Raw genomic sequence first — 27,585 nt, 5'->3', positions numbered from 1 at the left:
CTCATGTCATTGCAAACCTCCCCAGACCGAGGCTCAGTGAAGTTCCCACTGCTGAAAGGGCACTCTGCTGTGTCCTCCAGGATGTTAATAAAGATGTTAGATGGTACTGGTCCCAGTACTGACCACCGAGAATGCCCCTGGAAATTGGCTGCCAGTTCAACTTTTTCTGGACAGCTGGGCTCAAAGGATGGTCTGGTACACTCCTCACCCATTGCAGGCAGCTACCCAGTCCAGATCAGTGATTTGACTATAGGCTGTTTTAAAAAGAAATAAATTAAAAAAAAAAAAAAAAACAACAGAAGAATCCTTTTATTTTCAAAGTTTGATCAATCCATGAAAGAAAGAGCAGCACATTTTTTGCAAAGCCCAAATAACTGTACAGCTCGTTCTGAAGACAGATTTTTCCCAACAAAAAGGAAGTGCCTGTTGAAGGGAAGGAACCAGGAAGGGAGCTGGGACCAACTGTGGCCAGCATGGTTCTGCTGGCTGGTACCTTTAGAAACACACTGCATCCTTCACACTTCTCCTTCCAGTGTTCATCTCCTTAAAATCACTGAACACCCAGGCGAGGATCCATCCAACTATAAAAGACATTTTAGCATCCCCGAGTGCTATGTCAGGGCTGTCCTGTATATTTCAATTTTCATTCACAGGATCTATGGAAGAAATGGAGCAAAACTTTGCAGGGGGGAATGATGCCTGGGTACATGAGCAGCCACCTTTTCACTTCAGAGGAAATCAGGTTGTCTTCCAGTGAGTTCCAGTCATCAAATTATTTTATTGTTACAATATCATGAAGCAGATTTTATTTTGTGCACATCGAGGTGCTCAAAGTGTTAGTTTTCACAGTATAGAATGGATGTGACAGCATTTGTCATGGAAGCACTCAGCAGAGTATGTTTCAACTTCATTTAGTTGTGCTGTTTTATGAAGTTCTGCAGTAAAATGTGCCAGCAAATTATGTTAGTTTCTTTCTGGTGATTAACTAATCATTCATATAATAAATAGCAGCTAACTACAAGAAAGAGATTTATTTGTCACAGATTAAGAAGAATGTCAAACTTTTCCCATTTCATGTAAAAAGGCAGAGGAAAAAATACTTCTAAAATGACTTTGCAACATGTGCTTTATTTTAAGTCATTACTGAATCAAAACTACAAGTATATCCTTTTAACATACCCTACCCACTCAATTACTTTTTTTCTCAGTTTTTTTTTTTTTGACATGGAAAGAAACCTACATTGCAATTGTAAATTTTCATGCTGCAATGAGCCATTTGCTTCACTAATAATAGCAATTTTTAAAAAAAAAGGGCATTTCTCAAGCTCATATGTATGTCTGTATTTGGGAACTTCAAAAAAAAACCCGTCTCAGATGTAAAAATGTGACTTGGAATATGTAAACATTTTTGTATACCTGAAACACTGGAAGAAGAATATCAGCTAACAGCAAAACAAGAGTTGCCTTAAATCACCGAAATGGGAAAAAGCATGTCATGGGGAGCAGAGAGAAGCACACACTATTCAGTCTTTAAAGGGTTATAAGAAATGAAGTAGCACATTAGGTCATTGATTTCACTTTCTTTTCTCATCCAATGGAAAGCAGTAATGCGGAAGAGAATGGCACAGCAGAACACCCCAGAATTCAATAATTATTCTAGCCATTAGTTAATCTTGACAAAGTGTCAAGTTTCAGTTGCTTTTTCCTGAGAAAAGTCATTGATGTTTGGTGGAAATGTCTCCTGTGACTGTACAAATAAAATAAGGCATTTCAAGAGACTGTTACTTGTTTTCTGACTTGTTTTTACTTTTTTGCTGACAGAGGCTTGTCCACAGTGTCCTTTGTACATCAAAACCTCTACTTTTCTACAAATGAGTATGGCTAGAATGTCTTCAGTTCCCAGTGTGGCCCTGGGTGCTGGGTGTCCTGAAGGCTCGTCAGTGTCCCATTACTGTAGCTTGAAAGTCAGTGATGTACAACAGCATATTGCACAATCCAAACTGTGTGGCTCCAGAGAGGATTAAGAAAGTACACTGGAGTCATCTGTGGGTTCACTCCTTTCGTTTCTCTCTAAGGTGTAAGGGTTGTCTGGAAAATTAAATTAGCCAGACAAAGATGCAAACTTTTTGCTGATTAAATTACAAAGCAGTCCCCAGATTGTAGAGGAGTGGCACATTAAAAACAACAAATCATCCAACCTTCTTCACTGTTGATCCTTAATTTGAAAGGCAGCATGGATTCCTAAGGCCGAAGCTTCCAGGATTCCTTCAGTGAAAAATCATTGCTACCCAGCTATAAAAGGCTTAGCTCTTAAGAGAATATTGTGCTTTTTTTCTTTTTCCTTTAAAATTCAGATTTAACCAACTTGATTTGCAGTGTGATGCCAAAGAGATCAATTAGTTTTTTCCCTAGTCCACTTGATCATAGTCTCTGGTGAGCGGTACAGGAATATTAGTTTGGCGTACAGGTCTTCCTCTAGTTCCAGTTCTCCAGTCTCTCGCACCAGGAAAATGTCAGTGCACAGCTTCAGGATTCGGTCTACATTGGGCAGCTCCTCAAACATGATGGAGTGAGAGATCCCACTGAAGAATTCACGGACAAACTTGCCTATCACCAGGACAACTGAGGCATACAATCCCATAATGCTGAAAAGAAAGAAAGGAAGAGTTCAAATTGTGCCTCATAAAAGAGCAGCCAGGTGTGAGGAAGCTCATTCACGTGGCTAACTGTAGTCTGTCAGTGGGCTGAACGTCAATTTCTAATGAGGGTCATGTTTCTGCTGTGCCACAGGATGAAGGAAAATAAGATCTCTTCAAACACCTCACAAATCTGGAATCATAAACAGCTGACTGCTGTTTAGCGGCTGACTAAAATTCTTTGACCTCAGTTGCTGATGGTTGCATGTCCTGCCTGCTACAGCTTGGAAGTCACAATTGGAAATCTGACAGCAGCTAAAAGCAAATAATCTGTCAGGTTTAATATTTAATATTTTTTATTAAATGTGTTTTTTGTCTTTTTCCAAGCTGATTCAAATATTTTTATTAAGGTATATGTAACTGGTGACAAACTAACATTTACCGTGATAATCTTTCTATGGGGACTTCTCCAAGATCCTACCAGAAGAGTGTATCTCCTGGGAATGCTTAGTCTCCTGCCTTCCTCTGTCTGTGGAGATGTATTTCATAACTCTGTCACACCCAGGGTCCTGGCTACAAGATTGGGAAGGCACCAAAACCAGGCAGAGTTCAGGCAAAACATGACCTGCAGCTGAACTAACATATTTTGAGTTATTTCTCTTCAGTAGGAAATTGGTGTGAAGGGTGCTTCTGTTTTTATTCCCACTGGAGAGCAGTTATCAGGGGTAATACTAACCTTGCAAACATTAATCCTTCTACAGATAATATTAACAGACATGGATTTGAAAATCTCACAAAACCCCTTTTCAAAATGTTGTAATGTTCAAACACTACAACAACAACCAAAAATATACCCCCAAATCAGCAAACAGTCACTTCTACTTCTATTTTATGTACTTTATTTAATTTTATGTAAATATTCCTCTTACCCATAACCAGCCAAGAATCCAAGGCTTGGTGGACTGACTTTATCACTAAATATGAAGAGTTCAAGACTCTCATGAGGCGTTTTATGTCTTTTTCCAAGCTGATTCAAAACCCACCATTCTTCAGATGCATTTTTGACAAGGGAAACTGTAATATTTTCCCACTTGCAGTCTATTGAAAAAAAGAAGTGTTAATATATACACAACAAGAATTGAAAAAATCAAACAAAAATTTTGAGACAGATACTTCAAACATCTGCATTATAAAATGACTGAACAATGCAGAAGCAAAATTCTTCAACTCCATTTTACATTATTTCTGTATACAAAATTATAAAACCCAGACTTCTGTGTTTTTTCTTCTGCAAATCTCATCTGAATCTGCATTAAATATGTAAAATATTTCATATCACCCACATACTCTTCTGTACAACTGTCAAATAATTTTGGTATTTTCAGGCCAAAATATCAATAGCACTCATCACTTCTGCATTTCAGGCTTATAGAAACACATTGAACCTGGAAGGGTAGCAGTTAGCTTTTGTGTCTCAAAGGGAAGCTATCACCATAAACCATTTGTGTCTGATGTAAAAGATATTATTCTCTTGTGCCAACAAAAGGGTGCTATCCTGTTTTATGTATACTGATCACACAGACAGGAGATGAACTCTGGTCCTCCTGAGAGTACAGTAGCAGTACATTACAGCCTTTTCAAAGAAACTCTGATTAGGGACCTGAACAATGACAGTGAAGCACTCTAGAAGAAATAACTTATTTCTACTCACAGAACTGGGTTCAGAATTATTTTTCTTGATGAACCTTGACAAGAACATACTACATAGCACTACTACTATTACATCCAAACTCCAAATGTAGCCTCTGTTGAGAATATTGCTCTTGGATAAAGACTTGTTCCTACTATTCCAACCCAACAGGTTTTTCACGCGTATGTATGTGCACGGGTGCACGTATTCTGTATGTCTGTGAGTACCTGGAAGAATTCTAAAATTCAATGAGTTATTTAAAGTGGATTTTTTGTAGCCAATAAGGAAGGAATAGCTCAGAAAACCATAAAAATAATGCAGTGTCATTATTTAAGCTGAGGAGCTGCATTTGCAGACATGCAAAACTACTGACTGTTCACAGTAAGGTAGCAAGGAGATGTGGAGAAGTGAACTTGTAATCACTTACACATAAAACAAAGGAAAAGAGTTCCTAAAGCAGACTTGAAGAAGATGGACTTCATCCTTAGAGTCCTTACTGTTGAATTCAAGCTAGAATATGTGGAGATGCATTATCTGCCTTATACTGTATTATTACCTTATCTCTCCTCAAGCTGGCAGACACCAAGTAAAAACCATTTTAAGTGCATTTAACACTGAGGTGCCCCATAGCAGCTGTGAATATACAAGTGTGAGTGCTGCCTTGCACTTCTTTAAACCATACTCTGTTTTCCATGGTCTGGAGACATACCTTTCAATAGCTGCTTTATGGGTTTTGCCAGAGAATCACTCGGAGCCTTGATGTAGTATGGATAAACTTCCTCTAATGTTCTGGAAAAAAATGAGAAATCAAATATTTCATATTTTTATACCTATAAAATAATTTAGAAACACCTAACAGTGCTATACACAGTTCCCAGTGATTCTTAAGTTACGACTTTATAGTGTTCAGGTGTCACATCTGAAAATTAACTGGATTTTTCAGCTATGTTTTTTCAGAACTTCAGCAGAGAGTTCTGTCCATAATGCCACCATTCACACACCATGAATTCCACATAGCTGGGGCACGTGTGTTTGCATGGAATGCAGACTTTATATTTTGTTTAAAAAAAGCTGCTTTTATAGTCAGCAATAAAGTATATAATAAAGACAGCATATTGCCAGTAGTAAACAAGCTAGAAAAATATGTTGTGAGCACAGCTATTACTTCAGAATTGCAAGGTGGTGTTTCAATAATAACAGCTGAAAAGAATGAGAATTTTTGCCAGATTGGGAAATATTTTCACAGCTTTTAGGTGGATTTCAAACATCTAAAGAAAGATGTTTGTAAAAGTTCTTCCACTGGACTCAAAATCAAATAATCTTGAATGGGAATAAATTACCAGTATCTAGAGGGAGACACATTTCTTAAAAGCAGAGACACTGTCCTAACATTTTCCTCAAATGACTGAAAAATTCCAGGGAAGAGGAGCTCTCAGATAAATCCTGTGACACTTGGCTACATTGCATACACCAGGCTGAGGAAGAACAAGGGTGGCAATTGAAAATCCCTTCTGATCACTCCAACAGGCCCAAGAAAAGGTCAGCAGCTGAATTGTCCCAGCAGAGGTGGCAGAAAGCCTCCTGCAGAAGCATCTGAATGGCTAATAGCTATCACAACCATTTCTCCTTTATGACCAAGTAAAAAAAACTTAAATCTACAAAACTACTGCAAGACAGGCAAATGCAGCTATATGGTCTACGTTACTGCTTGCCTTTTGCAAAGAGAGAATTATGAATTAATTAATTCTTCCCACAAATGAGAAAAATCTACCCTCTGTGGCCCTGCATCACCTCAGGAAATATTGCTGTATCTTCACACAGCAGAAAAGAGGCATCAAGTATTTTTAATTGCAATTATCACATGTGCAATCGCAGTCTGTATGTATGAGTGTGTGTGGCTGCAGAAAAACAGCTGTACACAGGAAAGGCAAATCTAATTTCTACCTACTAACAGATAAGAACCCCTCAGAGTTTTCACAATCTCAGCTGGTCTCAGCTTAAACTTTTCAACTCCTCTGGCCACAAATCAGATCAAATGGCCTTCAGGGATGATGTGTTGGCTTAGCAGTACTTAGAAACTACTGCTGTAACGTAATCCCCAGTGAGAAGAGGAAGAGCCAGACTCTTTTCAGATCTAAATGAAGTCACCACTATGGTTAATGCTATAAGGATATATCTGTAGAATAATGTTTGATATTCATATGAAGTGCATGCCTTGTGAATTTCCATCACAGGAAAAGATCTGATGTCAGAAATGACTACAGATGTTACCCTTTGACCGCAGTGATTTAACACTTCCTTGCCAATCTAGTACTATTCAGGAGTAACAATGTGAGATACAGTCTGGATATTTATTTAGAATAAAAAAATCTTCAATACAACATCCTCAGATCAAGTTGGACTGATGTAACTCAAAGATGAGTTGAACTAAGAATACACTGAACTTGTGCTTATCCAAAAAATCAAAGAAAAGTTACTAACAGCTTCACCATGCTTGTTGTTGATGATCCTGTGTTCTGGGTCCTCTCAGCCTATATTTATAATAGGAACCAAGTTTTCACCTTTAGTATTACTATTACTTGGTTTCAGTGCTGTTGGCATCTGTTATTAGAGGGGGATAGATGGGCAGACAAATGAAACATTTGCACAAGCTTGGCCACCTTGGGAAATCAGGCTTCAAAGGGGAAAGTTTGCATATAAATAGAAAAAGAAAATAACTTACACCTGTTCCGGTTGATTTTCAGCCATCATGTTAGCAATATCTATTCTGGTATGTGTTTTTAGTGGGAAGGTAAGTTTGTCTGATGCTATTTCAGCCTTGGCACCAAGGGAGAGATTCCTGTTGTAAGTAAAAGGGAAAACACATTGAGAACCTACAATGAGAGCATAACCTGATCTGGGTGAGGCAGCTGCTGGGGGCTGCAGAGAAACACCCGTGGCAGATGATGTGCAAAGGCAGAAAGCCTTTGTAAAAATGTACGCTGCCTCTGTGACACAACAGGACCACCTTACTGCTGCTCGTGGCCTCCTGGCCTAGAAGAAAGGGAGCACACTGTGGTAAGCCCAGAACATTTTCAGTCATTCGCGTTCACAGTGTATCCCACAAGATACAATTTGAGGGTGAAAAATGTCTCCTTGCACTAGTGTATGAATGCTTCTAGCCATGAAAGCATATGGGCAAACTCAGTAGCAGTACTAAAAATTAATGTGAGGCTCAGAAATGATGGAGTGATGTAATTCACTAGTTAATAGCTACTGCTTCTAGGAAAATAAGTGGGTGCGGGGTGGGGGATGTCAAATAAAGTTGCATTAAATTCATTACAAGCCTATTTCTGACTGTGGAAGAACGGAGCCAGCATGTCCAGAGCTCCCACAGCAAATAGACTGACCTGCTTCTTGTGCATAGTCTTTCAACAATCCAGCTTCTACTTCCAAGGAAACATGTAAATAAGGAGGGTGCAAAGGAACTTGGATTCCATGGAGTGATGACTTAACTCCAATTTAATCCAGTAATCTACAGGAACCCCATCTGGCAGACAGTAGCCAGCAAATGACCTTGGTGACTGGGTGTGCTCTAGCCTGAGTGCAAAAACTTTATACTCCAGGCTGTCTCTTTCAAGAACTTCATTGTAAAGTCAGTTCACTGGGGCCAAAGAGAGCTTACATGAGCAAAGGTCTTAACAAAATGGATCTGTGCCATTGTTATGGTATTTGCACATAAAAATTGTTGGTGTCTCTTCCAGACTCCCTTAATAAGAGGATGAAGAACTTCTGTTTGTATTTCCTCATAGGTTTTCTGCCTTAACTAGGTCTAAGTGAATACACTTTCCATAAATGTTAGCAAGGTTGTTGTTAAGGGCAATTAATTGGAACATCCCCACCTAAAACTGGATAAAAAATTCTTACTTTTTCTTCCTTCCTGTCAAATCCCATTGAAAATTCCACCTGGACATTTTAAATAATCTATTTGCTAGTGGCTCCACTTCTTTATTTTTTGAGAACTGCAGGAAAAAAATGTTTTCATAGGTAACAAAACTGACTTCTCTCTGGCTCTCTCCCTCCTACTCTCCGTTTTTTTGCTCTGCCATACAATAGAATTTGCTAAACAAATAAACCAAAAATGCAATGTGGACCTGTTCTACTGAGCTACTGCTTGGCAAATGATCCATCCACCTCATAATAACTGTGTTTAATTACCTCTGAATGGTCCATGAAATAACTAAAGTGAAATCAGCATTTAAGTCTTTAAGTCCCTGTATCATTTTATTTCTGCTGGGAGGGCTGATGGTCCACAAAGAGTTTGAATTTCCCTCCAGGTCTGCTCGAGTTATATCTTCTCTTGCATAGCCCTCTAGAAACTGCAAGGCAGCCTGAAGGTGCAGAAGAGGAAAAGAAAATTTCAGTGCAGTGATATTCACAAGACACAGAACCACATTTCCCTGTCAGACAGATTTTTAAATGTTTGATTAATTGTAAGTGCAGTAGTGTGCACTGATAATTTTCCTCAGGTACCAACTGGGGCTTGAGATAGGAAGGAGAATCAACAAAATATAGCCAAGCTAAAAAGGCAAAACAAAAATGGCCCCATTGTTTGATGGCCATGTTGGCTAAAGCAAGTCTAAGAGTTCATGAAACAAACTCTGTAGAGGCTAATTAAACTCGAGTTAAAATTTTACTCTGTCTTTTGTTTTGTATCTTCCTGCATGGAAAAGTGTCTGCGAAGGATGAACCAACTAGAACCTCGCAACTCCTAAATGCATCTAGGTTACAATATTAGTGCTACTGTACATGGGTTATGTGGTAGGATCTAAGATCAAATTCTAATATCAAATTCTTTAATGAGCTAGTAGCAAGCACTTCTTTTAAAGTTATATCTGATCAAATGTTAGTTACATTAGCAATACAACAGCTCCTACTCACTACTAGTCCTTTTCCTGTAGAAACTTGTGGAAACTGGGCGTGTTGCTCCATTAAACACTAAGACTATGCTTAAATGCTTTTTTTTTTTTGGATATTTTTATGTCAAAAAATTTCTAGGCTATGCACACTTTCTTTTGACAGCACCACCATTTCCCACTGGAAGGTGAAAGATGTGTGCTCTAGAAAGGAGCATGGGGCTTAAAAGTGCATAAGGCATTGCTTTGTCCCCAACACATTTTCTTTGGCAGCTCTTACACAAACAGCATCACATCTCCTGCAGGTTTGGGTCATTTAGAGGAGAGGATTTCATTCAGACAACAGGACAATTAGGGTTTCTGCCTTCCAGGATTTTGTGCAAAGATGGCTGCATAAATGGTAGCTTGTCTCACCATAACCCAGCACTGTCCTGACAAATTATGTCTGAACTTTTTTTCATGCAAATCCTCTTTATAGAAATACCTTCCAATTGATGACAGTACTGATGACCACTTACAACTACACAAACAAAACTCACAAAAGGCCTCCATGGAAACATGCACACATTTTTAAGAAATGAGATATTCTACTTTTCACTTACAGTGTTACCCCTATAGCTTTTCATAAAGTCACTGAACTCACTCGGATCCAAACTCTTGAGCTGATTCTGCTGAGCACTCATGGTAAAAATAGGCTGGGAAACAAAAGAACACATGCTTATCACATTTACTTCACATTGGCTGCTACATACACAGTCCAGCATCCTGTGCATCACAGTCCAAGACAATTATGGCACTCAATTCAACAAGACAATGTTATAATCTCCTTCCTCTGAGATGCAAGCTGCCTACAATTAACTTATATCCACCATGTGGACCTGTAGGATAATTTATTCAGTTTCCACTGGCAGCAGAGGCTGGTTTTGACTTGAAAATGAGGATAATATTTTACATCAGTGATAAACTAACATATCTTTAAACCCAGAATGGGTCATTTATGGAAGCTTGCCAGGTACCTTGCATAAAGAAGGAGAGTTGAATTGAATGGAAGGAAGAAGAAATGGCACAAGGAAATATAATGCAAAAAATAGAGTTTGCTTTTAGTGTTTCTTCTTTTTTACCTGATAACCTCCTAGAGTTATTGTGATTGATACATCTAGAGGCTTGTTGGTGATGCCTGCAACAGATTTGATTAAAGACATGAAGAGCAGTGGGAACCAGACAATACAAATCAGCAAGACGATAATCATGCCACCCATTCCATACTTCACAACTTTCTTTTTCTTCTGGCCTCTTGGTTGGGGATATCTCTGCAAAAGCAAACAGCAGTATGGTAACGTCTCTTCTATCAAAGGCACACTTCATAAGATTTGATGGGTGAATATATAATGATCTTAAGGCTTCCCATCTCTTGTGGTAATTTGCTACCCCATATCACAACAGCTATTTTGAGATTTTTTTAGCCAAATCTGCACAGGCACCCAATTTCTGATGGCAACAGAGAGAAGTGACAAGTGAACCCAAAATATGTGTCCAGTGTGAAAAATATTATAAACCTCTGTGATTTTGATTCTTCACAATCATAAAAAAAGAAGAAATTAGGTAGGATAATTTGATTTTTTTTGTTTAAGTGCTAGCATGATCTCACAAGAACAAAATATAAAATAATAGCAGAAACAGTGATACAACAATTTATTCCAGAAACTGCTATAATGAGGGACCCACTTTCTTGTATTTGCACTTCTGAAAAGTTTTATCACAGAACTCCTTAAGGCAGACTTCCTCTTGCAGGTCTTGAAATGCTGCAAACTGTATATTGTGGTGGATGGGGGGAGCAGGAAAACTGTTTGCCAGCAACTGACATAAACAATCAGTAAAATTTCTGATATTGAATCTGTTTCTACACCAACTCCAATTAACTAATGTTAAAAATGTTGTTGCTCTTCCTGAAGTCTGGATACTGCTGATGTAACATCCTTCTCTTTCTTAGCTTCTGAGGACAAAAGTGACCACTTTTCTTCTCCCTTCAAAGCAAGCCACATGTCATGTCTGTTCTGCCTTGCCCATAATTCCTGTCCTCCGCTATTTGCCTCTTGATTGAATACTCTTAATACTCTCGCCATCCTGTAAAATGTCTTACTTTCACTGTAATTTATTTTGGTGTAATTCTCTTACTGTGGTTTAACTCCACAGTGTTTAGTAGCATATCCTCCATGAATTGCATACTATATGTGCAAAACAAATACACACTGTGCTGCACTGCACCTCAAACACCCCAGGAATCTGGCTTTCAGGAAATTGTTCTTGCTTTGCAACATGAATCCATAAAGCCCTATGAGAATATTACATTTGTAATACAATGCTTTATTTAAAACCAATTTTTACTTTTCAGAAGCAGTGTATCAAGTCATTTGTCTCACACTACAGAATAGTATTTTCATTAAAATATCCTATCAAGATCAGCAGAGGTATTATTATTATTATTATTATTATTATTATTATTATTATTATTATTATTATTATTGTTATTAATATAATAATAATAATAATAATAATAATAATAATAATAATAATAATAATAATAATAATAATAATAATAATAATAATAATAATAATAATAATAATAATAATAATAATTGTCTGGAGGATATTAGTTCAGGCACTTCTAATGATGTTATAGAACATCTCAGAGGGACTCTAGCAGTCCAAATACTTAGGCATTCCCCTCAGAGAGAGAGAACAAAAGTACCTTCAACAATACTTGCAAAGTTGTAACACAGTTATTTTTCTGTATGGCATTAGAACATACATGCCAGCTTAGACATGGGAATCCTCCCATGTCAGATCTCTGCTACACATCATGTGGATTGTAGCATAAAAATATGCGATGAGATAGAGAGTCAAAGTAGAGCTGGGTTATTACTTCCCCAACTCCTCAAGTCCTTCAGAATCCCTTCCATTCATGGCAGAAGTGGGAGTCACAGAGAAAAAGCCTATATGCATGATTTGTGTGCACTGTAGCTCTGAGTTAATCTATGTGATATACTTAGAAAGCCATTGCCATTAAGAGACAGGATTATAATAAAAGTAGAAATACGTCAGTAACACTTAAAAGTAAATCCACTTCAATACAGATGTAAAATTTCTGACTGGTTTGGTCACTCTTAAAATAATGTTTAATATCTTTTTAAAATTGGCAAAATGAGCAAGCATATGGTTGCAATCTTTATAGCAGTTACAAAGAATCCAGAATTTGCAAGTTTAATTTGAACTGAAGCTTAAATGATTTAAAGAGACTGAAATTTCAGTGAGACAAATGGTGGGTTTATCCGGCTTGCAGTTTAGTTCTGGATGTGCAGGGACTCTCCTGGAATAAAGGAGCCAGCTGAATTCCCTCTGCAGTTACATGAACCCAGTGTCCCTACACTGCAGGGCATGAGTTCTTCCTTCTACTGAGCTTTCTCCTCAGCTGCAGCTTCCCTGCTACTCCAGGTTACTCACTTAGCTGTGTGTGACTGTATGAACACCAGGACTTCCAACCCCAGCCTTGAAAACAGGCATGCAATTAACCCAGCAGGCACACGCTTCTGGAGTTCATGTTAATGGTGGAAAAATCAGCTGGGCACAAAAGAGAAACTGTTTGAAGTTTCATTCACAGCAGCTGCCAACTAACATAAAGTACCCAATGGTCTGGATATTTCTGAACACAAGTGCCAGGCATATCTTCCAACAAACTTTTTGTGGTGGATTCCTCAATTATTTAGGGACTCATGATTATTTCTCTTCCCTCCTGCATGGGGGAAGAAAAAGGTCTGAATCACTCATATGGGGTTTCCTTACTTTTTCTGACTCTCGCCAACACTTCAGGATGAATATATGAGCATAGATATCTTCAACACATATCCAGCTGGAAAGACTGAGAGTGGTGTCAGTCCAAACCCAGTCCATTACTGCTCTCAGCTCAGTCAAAAATGGAACCAGGCGGAACCTGAAGGGAGACCACAGCAGGTAACTTGTCAGAAACAGAGGCATCACATCAAACAAGCACAGCAAGTGTATATATGACTAGAGGGAGAATTAAGACAACACGAAAAGAGCTTAACTGGGGATTCTGTAAACACAAATACAATCAAATCCTGAAATTGCCATAGCTTGTTTTACTCTAGATCTTCTTACCAGGCCATAAATACGCTTATGCATCATTATGTCCATAATTGTGATTGAGCCCCTGATGGAATAGTACAAGATTTCCTATATTCCTCTGACCTGGGAGAGGAGCACCTGTTTTCTACAGGATGGTGGGATTAATTTTACACCTTCTTACACCAAGTGTTGCATGGCATCTTTGCAGTAGGTGGGCAGCCCTCTGCTGCATTTGGAACTGGGCTTTGTGCCTCAGGATTAAACAGCAGAAGAAGGTGGGAATCAACAGGAAATCAACGTGCAATGAGCAGCTGCTCAAAGGGCATCATTCCCTTTCCTAGTCCCACACTTTAAAGAGTATTTCATGTGAGGAAAACTTTCTTCTGTAACTTTTCCTTGGAATGCAAGAAGCCCATACTGCAAATACTGTGAAAAGGCTGAAATGATTCAATTTTTTTTCTGTGAATTACACATATGCGTCAAACTGACTTAATCACAAGGCCACTGTAACAGTGTAAATGGAGGACGTGGTCTGCTTGTGTAAAGCCACCTTTCACTCCAAGGTAATGCTGCACCTGTTCCTTGCCCTAACTCCTGAGGAGTTTCAAATGTGCAACACTTTCAAAGCAAACATATTTTCTTTTGTGCTTAATTTTAAGTTTGAATTTCTCAGGTGTGTTGTCTTTCACTCCATTCCTTTCACCTGCTGAGGTATAGCAGGCAGACCTGCTCCAAAGGTCTCTTTGGGATTTGACACCTTACTACTTTTTAGGACTGTAGAACTAATAACATTACCCGTTTTCTTGCACAATATGTAGCCTCTATTTCTGTTCACAAAGGTGATTTCTTAGAAGTGTTAAAAATGTTTATTTCATAGGGGACTGAATGGCTGACTGGCATATCAGGCTTCTGGTTTCAGACCAAGAGATGGAATTTTATGAAGTTTGCCTTCCAGAAATAGATTTTTCTTCTGGACTACAGGGGACATATGGCATATACAGAGAGTGCTGTGCAAAATTTACTGTCTTATTTCCAGCAGTCTGTGAAGAAAAGTCATTAATAACCCCAGCATTTCACTACAGCAGATCCTTACTACACAAAAGAAAGAACAAAGGCAGTAAGTCTGTGCTTACCCTTGAAATAAGAACAGGTTGACATAGTTATAACTTTTTGTGAGGAAGTTGCCAAGAACACGAGTTGGATATCCGCAGCGTATCTGATAAGCTGATAAGCCAAAATAAACACATTTCACAAAATACCAGAGCTGGGCAACTGTGTTCTGGCTAAATTTCCTGTAAAGGAAAAGATAAAGGAAAATTATGAGCTTTGTATCTGTGCATGACCAAATTAGCTTCAAATGGTTTTTTGCTCCTGGCAGTTTCCCCTTCCTGAGGTCCTGTGAAACAGCCTTGGTTGCTGATCCCATGGCAGGGTTAAAAGAGTATTGGAAAGAAACTGAATGAAAAAGTCTAAAACCAGCATCCACTGCCACCTCAGGCTCCCTAAAGAGTGAAGACTTTGGGCAGTGCCCTCTCCCTCTGCATGCTGAAGGTCCCTTGCTGCCCAACACAGACCAGTCTTCCTCAGCCCTCTGTGAGTCCTGGGCAGGGGCTCAATCAAGGCAGCTTTAGTGGCTACTTGTGCTCATGGCAGCACCTCATGCAGGTATTCGTACAGGAATTTAAGGTGGAGTGACCTCTGAAAATATTTTCTGCTTGACTCAAGTCTTATTCCAACAAATAATTCTCAAGTCTTATTCCAACAAATAATTCAGATAGCCCTTCACTATCCCTTCTCTGGACTGAACTAACCCTCAACCTCTCCTCACATGTGCCATTCTGGTTGTTATTCAATAGCACAGTGGATCTGCAGCAGATGCCTCATGATGGACAGCATTTGCCAGCCAGCCATAACCCAATATTTTCAATTAAATCCCACAGAAGCATTTTAATTAAGAAATTTGCAGGGGGCTCTAATCTCACTTAGAAGGAATACAGGATGTTTCAGATGCAGATTTGATATTAACAACTTGATATAGATTTCTCAAAAGCACAAAGTCAAAATTATTTTATTTCCTAACAATTCTCAATGTGCAGTAGATATCCATTTGAAAAATGATTTTTTTTCAAACTTGCGCACAATTGCTACTTCACTTTCTTTTTAGAGGAAGTCAGACTTTTCAGTTTCTTTTACACTATAAACCTATTTCTTTTTTCCCAGTAAAATAACTTGACTGTCAATGAAGAGTAAGGTGCCCAGGTGATACACTCAATTTCCATGGACAGAAAATGGAGTGAGGGAAATTCTTCAAGGCAACTTAAAGTAGGAAAAGGGGAGTTAGCCAAACACTATGGATGGAACCTTAACACCTCTGCTCTGCAGACTGCAGTGGTCAGTTTCTTGAGCCATGAAATGTTAAATGAAAAATGAAATGGTAAATAAAAAATGTTAGATTTGGGAGTGAGCCTGACCAGGTATGCAACACAAAATTTCATGCAGCGGGGTGACTGCCTCCACATCACTTCCAGAGCTAAGTGGCAGGAGCAAGGGGGGAGAATTTAGCTCTTCAGAACAGACACATATTTTAGACATTCCTCAGTTTAAGGAGATTTAAATCCACAGTTCACACATTTCAGGAAAGTGCTAAGTTATAAGTTACTCTGAGGGAGACATTTTCTACTCACTCTTCTAAAGCAGCATGCGGCAGTCTTGGGAGCAGGGAATTGGATCAGAGGCCAACATTGTCTCAGCTGAAGGCTCTAATCACTCAATTACAGGCAATTTCTCTTTCACCTGCTTGCATTTTGGCCTAAACTGAGAATATTTCTGTACCTATATAACTAATTCTTCCTCAAACTTACATTGGCCACAGTTACTGCTGTGGAAATGCATTCCAACTTTCTGCTTAGAAATGAGGCAAAAAAGGAATTTGATCATGATTCCAAAGCCTAGCTACAAACATCTCCAGTTTAAATACAAAGAACTTGGTAGAGCATCAGTATTCCACCCATATTGTTTCTTTATAAAGCTTATTATACCTTTCTGTCACTCCAGGCAAGATAAAGAACATCCAGAAATGTATTCCGAAAACAAGGATGACCTGGAAGATGACTTTTCCCATGACAGTCTTTTTGAGGTACAGTGCTCGATCTACCACCATGGTTCCAAACTGAATGAGCACCATCACCAAAAATGCCTCTGGGACCTGGTCCTCTGATAATGAAGAGGTGATATCTGCTGCAGCAGAATGTTTCTGAAAAGCAAAATATAAGAGTGGTCAAGGAAAAAGGACACTTGCACGATATTTAGCATCTACAAGACGTAAATCCTGCTGAGGATTTACAGATGCCTTTGTGACGTACCCCAAAAGCCCAAAATCCAAACACAATGATGATAAAGTCCACTGTATCTGCAAGGAACATCAGCACGTACACATCAGTCACTGCGCTGTAGTCTGGATGAATAAGATTGTAGAAAAACTGTCTGATGGGCATGTACACCTGGAGAGTCCTAAAACAACATAGACCACAATGTGATTTAATAACACATAACTTGCACTGAAGAAAGTAAAGGCTGAGTGTGGTATGATTAATATTTTTAAAGATATCTAAGATCTACTCTCACAGCCTTCACAGGACTGCAGGGACACCAGTCCTTTGTTCTGATTGCTTCTAAACCACTGTATCAGGGTTTGTTCAGTAGAAAAATACACAGCCAACCAAGGTCACAAGGGACATTAAACTTTTTTATCAGGCAGATGCTATTTTAACAACTGCTGATTTGTCTGATGTTCAGCTGGTGGGACATCTGTGTACAACAAACACTTGAATTAACATCAGTAGTAGCCTGCTCCCTTTAAAATGCTGGCTTACTGCTTTACTGTTTGGAACCTCCCCCAAACCCACACAACTCCTCATATTGCTCACTTTTTAATTGTAAAAGCCTTGGCTTTGATCATCTGTTCTCGAAACTTTTCCATGAGAAGCTCTTTTCTAGATTTTTGCTTGATGCTTAACACACTGCTTCCCTTCTGACTGCTGTTCCGTGTACTGGTACTTCCTGGAAAAAAAGGGAGCAAAAGAGAAGTCAATTCAAAAGAAAAGTTTAAATACTAAAGCTAGAAAGTAATAAATCTTGAGACTTCCATTTCATATGACTCCCACATTTGAAAGAAGCTTTGAAACAAATTTTTCTTTTTTTCCCCCAATATGATAAAATCTTTAGAGCATCCAGTAAAGGTTTAATCACTGGCGGATCAAAACTTGATTAATAGCTATAAAAAGAGAAAGCAGACTAGTGATAACAGCAAGTATTTGATTGATCTGACTCAGTCACCTCAATTGGTATTATATATATTTAGGCTAGAGTATTCCTGCCCTTTTTACAAGATGGGACATGTAATCTGTTTCAATTTAACTAATAGAAACATTTTCTCAATTCAAATGTCTACAAAAGTAGATATGAAAAATACATGTGCTTTGCATTCCCTCTAGCTGGAGATTATGCTGGACCAGAATTTCTGGATCTGAGCCACACTGAGCATTCCTTTCCCAGCTTTTGGATAATGTCATTTAGAAAACATAATGAATCACAAAGTATGGCTCTCCATTTGAACTTTAAGAAGGCTTGGAGTGTGTTCAAACATGAAGATACATTGGTTCATATCCTATTTCATCACTGAGAAGCAGCAGCATTCAGGAGCTCCTCAGCAACCAACCCAAGGTTTCAGTAGAATGATCCTATGGGAAATGAACATTTGTCCTTCCAATTCCAGAAACGCCATGACATTTACCTCTCTTAGATCTGTGTGAGGAGAAGCTGGACCTGTGAGAAATCTGGGATATGCTGCTAGAACTCTTCCTCCTGATCGCAGTCTGCTGCTCGGGGAAGTGGACATGGATGGACTCCACAGATGCGGCCAGATTGACAGATTTCAAAGAGGCAGAAGAGCCTCTCCTGCCTCCTGTCAGAGAGAGCTCATCATCAGTATCCTCTTTATTACTGGAGCTGTCTCCTTTCTCATCTTCATCCCACAATCCATGGCACTAGTAGAAAAACAAGAAGAGAACGTATCAAGCCTGTATTTCTGTCACAGTATTTATCATGGGCATTGCTCAGCTCAGTCATGCATTCACATGGGAGAAGACAAATTCAATGTGCTGGGATTTCATAGAAATATTTAGGTTGCAGAATTTCTTTGAGATCATCAATTCAGCTGCTCACCCAGCACTGCCAAATCCACCACTAAACCATGTCCCTCAGTGCCACATCTAAATATCTTTTAAACATTTCCAGGGATGGTGACTCAACCACTTCCCTGGGCAGCCACTACAAATGCTCAATAACCCTTTCATGGAAAAAAAAAATCCTGATAACCAAATGAATGACTTCTTTATATCACAAGACTGATTTAAGAATTAAAATTAAAAATTAAATATAAATAAGAAACTACCTGAACCCAGATTACCTTTAAAATGGATCTGTGGAAGAATAGAGCAAGAAGCTGAACAAGATCGTAGTGCACATAACCCTCTTTCTTCTCAATGCCAATAATATTGGGTGGATGGTAAGGTTTATCCTTTGTGTAATCCACATGTTTATTCCAAGGAAAGAAGCCAAACTGGAAAAAGTATTTGATGACAATGGCCACCTGTTCAGAAACACAACACACTTCTGGTGTTTTATAAGCATGTCAGATATAATAGCCTCATGACAGTAAGAGGGATAAAATATATCTACTTTGTCAGTTTTATGAGAACATAAACAAGCATACTCATTACTACAGAGGCATAACACTTCAGATTTCTCCAGTAATAAAGTCAATCAAAATTCAGCAGCAGATGATACTCAGTGGTACTTGAGATATCACAAGCAGTGAATTCTGTTTCTTGATTAACCATTACAAAGCAACAGTTTGCAAATTATCTGTTCTTGTGAGAACTGCTTTACATGCCAGGAAGGATATTGCTCATTGCAATGAAGGAAATAACTAACATGATCTTTCCATACCACAAAAATTTCTGAGGACTTTAGCAAATACTTGTATTATTATGAAGGGCCAAAGGCCCAGCCCAGATCCCAGGGATCAAAACCAGCAAGGAGGCCATGCAAAGATTCCAACTTCAGATTTCTGTGTTTGACACAGGCTTGCAAAACCAGCAGCATACCTCAGTGTAGACAATGGCTGTCATCCAGAAGCGTTTGCTTGGCCGAGGAACAGACAGCATGGCCCACAGGAATATAAGGATGGGAAGCACCAGGGTTATCATGGAGGCAGAGATCATGTGGTTGAGGATGATCACAAAATAGCAAACCATTTCTGATCGGGCCACCAGTGTATTGTACAGGGCATAAATAAGGAGCAAGACTCGAGGCTGACCAACATAGAACTTCTCTGACTCCTCCAACTCGTCATCGTGAAACATCCTGTGAGGAGCAGAGTACCACAAATGAACTGAACATGAACTTCACAAGAGCTGCTTTTCAAATTGCTACTATTTTTCCTTTTGAAAAGTAATCTGCTGCTCAGTCCAATGGAAAAAAAAAAGGGGGGGAATTTGATATTATAATCAAATAGCCTGATTCTAAGCTCAGAAAACAAGAATTTCAGAAAAAATAACTAGAAGCACTGTTCTCCTTTATAATTTATTCAGAAAGAGAATCAGCCTGGCCTAAGCACTTTTACAAACATGGCTTTCTTACAGCTGCCCAACCAACACATCTCATGCAAATCATCCAATACTGGTTTGGATTCACATCCCATTTATCAGCACAGATAGGAATTTACAGAAAAACCAGAGGTACATCATCAGACCTATGTTTTGAATTGTCCAGGGGCACAACATTACAACCATGAAAATACCCATGAACATTACTTGTGTCTAGTCTTCTATTTATATGACTCAAATAAATATAAATGGCAGAGAGTTTAATATACATTCATAATCCTCTTTGCTTTTCATAAAGTTTTTTGGCCTGACACGGGATCTTACTGAAAAGCAAAAATTGCTACGGAAAGCCAGAAGACAAGACACTGCATCTGGCAAAGTCAGATCTATACAGGCTCTCTCTCCAGGTGCAGGCAGGCTGAAAGGCAGTTCTGTGCTTTAATATCTTGCCCCTGCTTTTGGGGAAGCCCTCTCCAACTAAGTCAGGCCAGAGAGCAGCTGAAGATATGCAGAGGCACCATCCCCACCTCAGTGCTGGTTGTGCTAGTGAGCACAGCGTCCAAGGGGCAAAGAAGGGAACATCCTCTCCCTTATGAAAGCACCTAGCAAGGCAGTGTCCCTCCATAACCCTCAGCTCCCACTGGCTTGAACAAAAACTGCCAAAGGTCAGAGTTTCCCTTTCAGTAATCCAAAATAATTAAAGGAGAAACATTTTCCCAGATAGCCCTGGAGGAAACTCATTTGAAATCACAGCTGCCTGGAGAAGAGAAGACCTCTCCACAAAGAATATTTAGAAAAGCCCTTGACCCTAAGACAATTGCAGCACAGAAATTCAATGCTAATCAGAATGATTAAATATGGTATATAGGAAGAAAACAGAGATTCCTTCCAAGATGAATTTGAGTCACTTTAGAAATCTCTAATTAGAACAACTGCACAGGAAATGAGCTTCTGCCCTTAAACCAAACTTAGCACAAGGTCTCTATCAGAATTTTTAGGCTAGTTTTGAAACAAAACCCCAAAGTAATAACAAAATTTTACACACTGTGATCAACAATTTTTCCTGGTCGAGGATTCTTACTTGTTCAGGAGCAGCTCACTAGCTGTGAGCTCGTGTGTCAGTGGGGGCAGAATCCTGTCGAGTTTGTCTGTCCGGCTGTCGTCCGGGCTCACCATCATGAGGCTCTTCCCAGCTGAGTCATCTGGGGAGCCAAAGGGAAGGTGTTCAAAGCTGACAGCTTTGCTGTAGGAAGGTGGAGCTTCTGCATTGCTGTCCACTGTGGAGTACAATGGCACATCGGTGTCAGGAGTATATGCAGCTCCTTCTGAATCCAGGCTGTAATCTTCCACCTCCTCTTCCTCCAACCTTGATGCAGAATGAGCTCCTTCTTCTTCATGCTCCCCTTCTACTTCCTCAATGGTTTCTGTGGTTCCCTGACGGGAATAGAGCATGGTGACCTGTGTGGGTTCACTGTTGGAGATGGATGAAGAGAGTCAGCCAAGTTTTACAAGACTCATGATCAAGAAAAGTTTGTTAATTGTACCTTTATGCAGACAGCTGAGCAACCTCATTGCATTCCCAGGCCTTCAAAGTTCATATGATCTGTTAGAAAAGACATCCTGATCTCTTTTTACACAGATGGAACATCTGGCTCCATCTGTTCCCCAAATGACATCCCACTGAACTCACAGTGATTCCCCATCTTTCAGCACCAGCAAGGGGCAAATGAATATTATCAAATGAATATTTCAAGAGAAACTACACTACCTTTATGAAAGTAGTTTGAGCTTTCTAAAGAGAGTCAACACTTGCTATTACATCTATTTAAGATATGCTCCATGGTAAAGGATAGGCAGCCATGGGATTCCTTCTGAACACAGTGCTTTTAACCAACCACTGTATGAGTGTTGTACACAACTGGAACATGAACTGAACACACACATATCAACTCTGATTCAAATAAAAGAAGATTTAACTTGCTAGCATGAAGAAATACAAACCAAATTACAAAACTGTTGCTGTAACAGGGTATCTTGCTTACCTTTAGATTGCCCTATATTCTTCAATACAGTCTTCCCTTTTACTTTACCTGCCTGCTTTACTTCTGTATGTACCAATTTCTGGATTCAGCTCTCTGGTGGACTCTGATCAGTATAGTGTCAAGGTGCAGAATGGTTTGGGTATGAAAGTACCTTAGAAATCATCTAGTTCCAGCTCCCCTGTCATGGGCAGGGACACCTCCCACTAGACCAGGTTGCTCAGAACCCCATCCAACCTGAACTTGAACAGGGATGCAACATCCATAATTTCTCTGAGCAACCTGTTCTAGTGTCTCACCACCCTCTGAATAAATAATTTCTTCCTAATATCTAATCTAAACTTGCCCTCTTTTAATGCAAAGTCATTTCCCCTTGCCCTATCACTCCATATCCTGTAAAAAGTCCCTCTCCTGCTCTCTTGTAGCCATCCTTTAAATACTAGAAGTTCACTCTGTGGTTTCCCCAGAACCTTTTCTTCTCCAGCATGAACAACTCTCTCAGCCTGTCTCCATGGGAGGGGCGCTCCAGCCCTCTGATTGCATTTGTGGCCATTCCTCTAAAGTCTTTTTTTACCTCTACCCTCTCTCTTTTTAGTCTCATTCCACTCCTTCTCCACATGTTAGACAACAGGCACCAATTCAGTGTCTTTGTTGGCTGTATATTCCTGTATCTCAACAATATAGAGAACAAGATTTCACATAGCTCCTATGACATTATTGGGGCCATAGTTTCACATAAACTATAATCTTTTAGAGAAAACTGGCATTAGCAACGCCATCTGGCACTACCATCTTCTGCCAAAATTAAAAATTAGGTTTCCTTTTATTTTTTTTTTCTTTTATGCTGCTTCCAAACTTATTGTGGCTCTGTTAGTTCATGTTATTTATAGCAGAGTTTTAATTAGACCATGTAACACTTAAGATGATGTGTGTTTGGATGATTCAAAGTAGCACTCATACTGGTTAAAATGTACAAATTCAGAGAATCCCTGATTTGAATCTGATTGCCTCAAAAAAATTGTCAAACACTTTCAAAACTGAAAAACAATGATGCAAAATTACATAAAATTTCAGATTTATAATATTTATTAAATTATTGAAACACTGCTTCCCAATGTCATGTAAATCCCTGGGTTTTACCTGCTGAAAAGTGAATTAACAGTTCTGAACAGTTCATTCTCTTGCACTGGATATTAATATTATTTGCTTTTTTGTTATAGCTATTTTCCCTTTCCTAATACCAATACCTTACTGTAAATCAATGGTAAAGTAATCACAACATATTTCAAAATCTTTCCTGAATGGAAAAAAAAAATTTAAAAACTGGCACAATGGTGCCTTAGTTTCTAAAATTACACATCTCAGTCCATATTTAGGGTAACTGATTAGCTGAGAAACTTAACTTCCAGATTCCAATTTAAGAACAAGCACTGACTCAGTAACTGAAAATAAGACACTTTTTTAGCTGAATAAATACAGCCTGTTTTTATACACTCAGCGTAACGTTGTGGAACAATGTTAAAAATACATGAATTGAGAATGAAAAACCCCCAAAAACCAGAACAAGAAGTGAAACAGCAAATGAATCCTAGACTATGACCCTGACTTTGAATCTCAGGCTGTGCCACGACACAGGAGGGAGTAAAGCTTCCTGTAACCATGCAAACCACTCTGCACACCACGTGTCTGCACACACAGGCCCATGTACACTGCAGTCACAACAATGGTATGAACAAAGAACAAAGAGTGAACAAAGGAGTGAACAAAGCATGCATGAGTTAAGCACCTTGACACTATACTGCCACTGTCAGCGGATGAGGAGGACATATCCATGCTCTGCATTTTACGAAGCCTAGGTCGAGCGCGCTCACTTGTTTTAGGAACAGAGTCTGGTCCATCTAAATCATCAAGGGTTGACTGCCTTGAGAACAGCATGGTTGCTTCAGTGTAGCAGCTACAGCAGCGCAAACAGTTATAGAGACAGTGTTAAATACAAATGGTGTTATGGTACACATGGTTCAGTCAACAAATATGCTCGCCATGCAGCTAAACACAGACACAGAGAAAAAAGATCCAGAGAGAAGATAAGGATTTGTTTAGAGTCACCAGGGAAACACATTTCTGTGCACAGCTTAGTCTTGGTCAATTTCATATAGGGGCTATAGAAGGCAAACTATTCACTATTCAAGCAGATATGGAACCAATATAGTGCTCTACATACTTTCCAGGGGAACAGGCTTATATATGTGAGCAGGTTTTATTTTGTTTGTTTACCCCTGAAATTTTCAGATTCCACAAGGATGTTTTGGGAAGGAACCTCCTCTGTACAAATTTTGTTTTATTATTGATATCCTGTGCTGAACCTTTTTACACAGGTACAAGCCAATTTCCTAAAAGAGCCCTTAAAACTGAGTAGGCTCACACTCCACAAATAGGAAAATAGCTGTCAGACATTGGCTAATTCTCTTTCCAAACCAAAGAGCCAAATCGGATGTTACTTAGCCAGTAAATGCATGTCAAATATAACCTGCTCTGCATGGGATGGCTTTTATTTTGATATTTACTAAGAAGGCCTGATGATTCTTTCCAAAAGATTTAATTTATTTCAATCACAGCTTAAAAGTATTTCAAAATTGATAAAATGAAATAAAGAACAGATGTAATAAACCCTTATCTCCTTTCACTTATCAAATACAACAGGACACCAGAAACATACACAATACATTGAGCATTCATGTGTAACTGGAGAAAAGAAGAACTGGATGAGTTATGAGAAAGAAAGTATTTAATTAAATACAAGCATTTAACAGAGCAACAGGAAAGAAGCAAATACATTAATGACATACGGTAGGTAAAAAGATTATTTCTCCTGTAAAAATCTTTGACAAACACAGATGTGGATGAAAAGAGTTGAGTGGTCTGATGTTTTACCACATGCAGTGACCTGCCTGAGTCTCTCAGATACAATGAAAGAAGAAAAGACCCCAAAATTCACGATTTACTCTGCTTTTCTTCTTTTGACTCCATTTGTATTACACCTGAGCTGTGGCAGCAGGGGATTTGCTTCCTTGGCAAGCATGATGTTTGTCCAGGGGCACAGAGAATTGGGAAAGAGGTCAGAAAGGAAGGGCAATGGCATTTTCCAGGTTCCTTTGGTCTTCCAAACTTGAAGTGAAAAAAAAAATCTGCTGGCATGAAGTTACAGTCTGCAACTACTGACTTTAGAAAAATGGGAAGGAAAAAGCAAAAATATGTGAAGAGAAAAAGTAGTTATTCTTAGGCCTACCCTCACTGATCATCTTTTTTGACAGAATGGCTTTTTTGACTGAGGCTAAAAGCATACCTTGGCCTGTGAACAGAAGAAAAGAATCACCAAGATACCAAAGGTATTGTGAAATATTTTCCTTAACAACAGCCTCAATGGCAGGGGCACCTCTGTCCCGCCAGTTCACGTGGCCCAAATCCCTTTCAAGGGGTTTGCCACTTCATTATTTCTGTGTGTGCACAAAGGCACTCAAGGCCCTCCAGACAAAGCCTGGAGGGCTGTCTGCATGGTGTATGGTTTATGGCCAGGGGGGACCAGGGGGCCTGCCCTGGAGGGGGGATCCAGCACCTTAGGAGTTCAGCTGCAGCTTGGTGTTACTAACTTGAGGGGCTCCTGAGGGAGGAGGCTTCCCTCTGCCCCTACAAACATGGGATGTAGCCAGGCTGTTCTATCTGGGAGGCTTTGGTGCTAAATATGGGAAAATGGCAGCAAGCAGACAGTACAGTTTTGCAGGTGACCTTTCTGTCTATGCGCTAGGATGTTTTATGCACGTGTCATTTTAGATCTCAAGGGCTGAGTTTATTCTTTTGAAGGGCACACCTAATAATAAGGTGTTGAAGGATTTTAAATGCAGACATAGTTCAAGGGGAACTGTCCAAGGGACTCAAGGAGAGCAGCTGTTTATGTTCATATGCCCACTCATATATTTTCAATGGAAGAAACATATGCCAGCTGCCCTCCCAAGCATGCCAGCTCTGACCTTGCTCCCAGAAAAATCAAAGGAAGAGCATCTATTAATCCCAATAGATGAAAACATTTGACAAGATGAGGGCCTGCAACATTTGGTTTAAAGCTGTTTTAAATGAAGAATGAATTATCAGAGTAATTACTGACTGAGCAGCTGCACTGTATCCTCAAATATCAGGAGATGTGTGTGAGTTGTCACCTACAGCACAGTCTGTGTATTCTTTATTTGCTTTAGGAGCATGCTCCCAGACATGGAGGAAATGAGAACACCAACAAAGTGAAGAGATTCACACTGAGCAACACTGATGTTGACACAAGTCATTGCCTAAGACATAAATTTGATCCTGGCATATCTTCCTAAGTGATTTTTTGAATTTATGTTGGAGACTTTGAGAGTATTAGCTCCTTAAAATCATTCAATGACTACTTATTTTAAATTGAGTGCTCATTAAAAGTCCCAAGTTCAAACATTTTATATGAAGTTGATCAGATATCCATTTTAAATAGGGATACATATATAGCAGAGAAGTTTTTATCCTCAGTGGGTAGGAAATTTTTAAGCTTATGAGTTCCTTTTTGCTAAACAAATCTGCACTTCACAAAGAGTTTTTTAGCTTAGTGAGTGGGTGAATTACATTTTTTTCTGTTTTTTTTCTCTGTTCATGGGCAAATTACTGACTGGTATTATCTGTTTTTTATCTGTATTACCACATTCTCCATGACTCCAAGAAAAAATCCCAATCAATCCCTAACAATCACAGGGCTAAGTTGGACTTTGAGCCAGCTCAAACAGGGTTCTCCTTTCATCCTTCCTTCTGCCTCTCTAGGCAAAATTACTTCTCCAGTACCCCCTGCCTCAAGCCCCATTCTCCCTTCTAGTGAGGGAAGCACAGATAAAAGGTGGTGCTCTTCAACACCCTGACAGGGATTGCCTCCTTCAGCTCCTATAAAAGTCTACACAAAGGTAGAGTGAGGAACTGAAATTGTTATTTGTCATTGGCAAAAATGAACACAAACTGAACTGGATACGAAACCTTAGATAACCTGAAATCTGACTCAGGGCCTGCATGTAGCTGCTGTTACATAATTGTAGGCAAGGCCCCAGAAAGGCAGCCAACTAGTTGTAGTAAGTTCCCTATCATCTTACTGAAATTCACAGGTTTTTTAACGAATAAACAGGTCCTCAGTCAAGTGGAAACAAACTGCAGTAAATGCTCTGCCATGCTAGATCCCAATCCCTTCTCATGGTGTTCCTCAAAGAGCTTGGTAAAGGAACAGAGTCAGTCCCTTCTCCTGGCCCATATGAACTTTGTGCTCTGCCTGTAGGATACATGAGAGCATTTACACATAAAGAGAAACGAAATATCCTATGAATACCTCATAGTTTCTACTGAGTAGAGAAATGACTGAGAATAAATGACAGCCCTACTAAAAGAAAAGAAAGCCCACAAAGGACAGTCTACATAAGTCCTTTCAGAGCTTTATCCAGGCTAAGAACAACA

General features: G+C 39.3%; 1 protein-coding gene across 12 annotated transcripts in view; it reads right to left on the bottom strand.

Annotated features, from left to right (window-relative positions):
• Window positions 1-283: 283 nt before the first annotated feature.
• The window catches only part of PIEZO2 (piezo type mechanosensitive ion channel component 2), a 286,911-nt gene continuing 259,609 nt past the window's right edge, over window positions 284-27,585 (bottom strand). For 11 of the 12 annotated variants that reach the window (XM_074548409.1, XM_074548364.1, XM_074548434.1 and 8 more), the window contains 16 exons: window positions 21,114-21,503; window positions 19,532-19,790; window positions 18,832-19,014; window positions 18,157-18,409; window positions 17,291-17,423; window positions 16,727-16,874; window positions 16,403-16,617; window positions 14,498-14,656; window positions 13,062-13,209; window positions 10,343-10,531; window positions 9,824-9,916; window positions 8,524-8,696; window positions 7,049-7,165; window positions 5,036-5,115; window positions 3,566-3,734; window positions 284-2,645 (listed from right to left, as the gene is read on the bottom strand). In XM_074548409.1, coding sequence (XP_074404510.1) covers window positions 2,393-2,645; window positions 3,566-3,734; window positions 5,036-5,115; window positions 7,049-7,165; window positions 8,524-8,696; window positions 9,824-9,916; window positions 10,343-10,531; window positions 13,062-13,209; window positions 14,498-14,656; window positions 16,403-16,617; window positions 16,727-16,874; window positions 17,291-17,423; window positions 18,157-18,409; window positions 18,832-19,014; window positions 19,532-19,790; window positions 21,114-21,503 — 2,962 coding nt within the window. In that variant the 3' untranslated portion in view covers window positions 284-2,392. Of the gene's footprint in view, window positions 2,646-3,565; window positions 3,735-5,035; window positions 5,116-7,048; window positions 7,166-8,523; window positions 8,697-9,823; window positions 9,917-10,342; window positions 10,532-13,061; window positions 13,210-14,497; window positions 14,657-16,402; window positions 16,618-16,726; window positions 16,875-17,290; window positions 17,424-18,156; window positions 18,410-18,831; window positions 19,015-19,531; window positions 19,791-21,113; window positions 21,504-23,857; window positions 24,026-27,585 lie in introns of all 12 variants that reach the window. The other variant, XM_074548447.1, reaches the window with a different exon arrangement.

This window comes from Zonotrichia albicollis, chromosome 1 (genome assembly GCF_047830755.1).
Source record: "Zonotrichia albicollis isolate bZonAlb1 chromosome 1, bZonAlb1.hap1, whole genome shotgun sequence".
NCBI lineage: Eukaryota > Metazoa > Chordata > Aves > Passeriformes > Passerellidae > Zonotrichia > Zonotrichia albicollis.
Note: the sequence above shows the minus strand (reverse complement) of the source record. Positions and strands in the feature narration are given on the sequence as shown.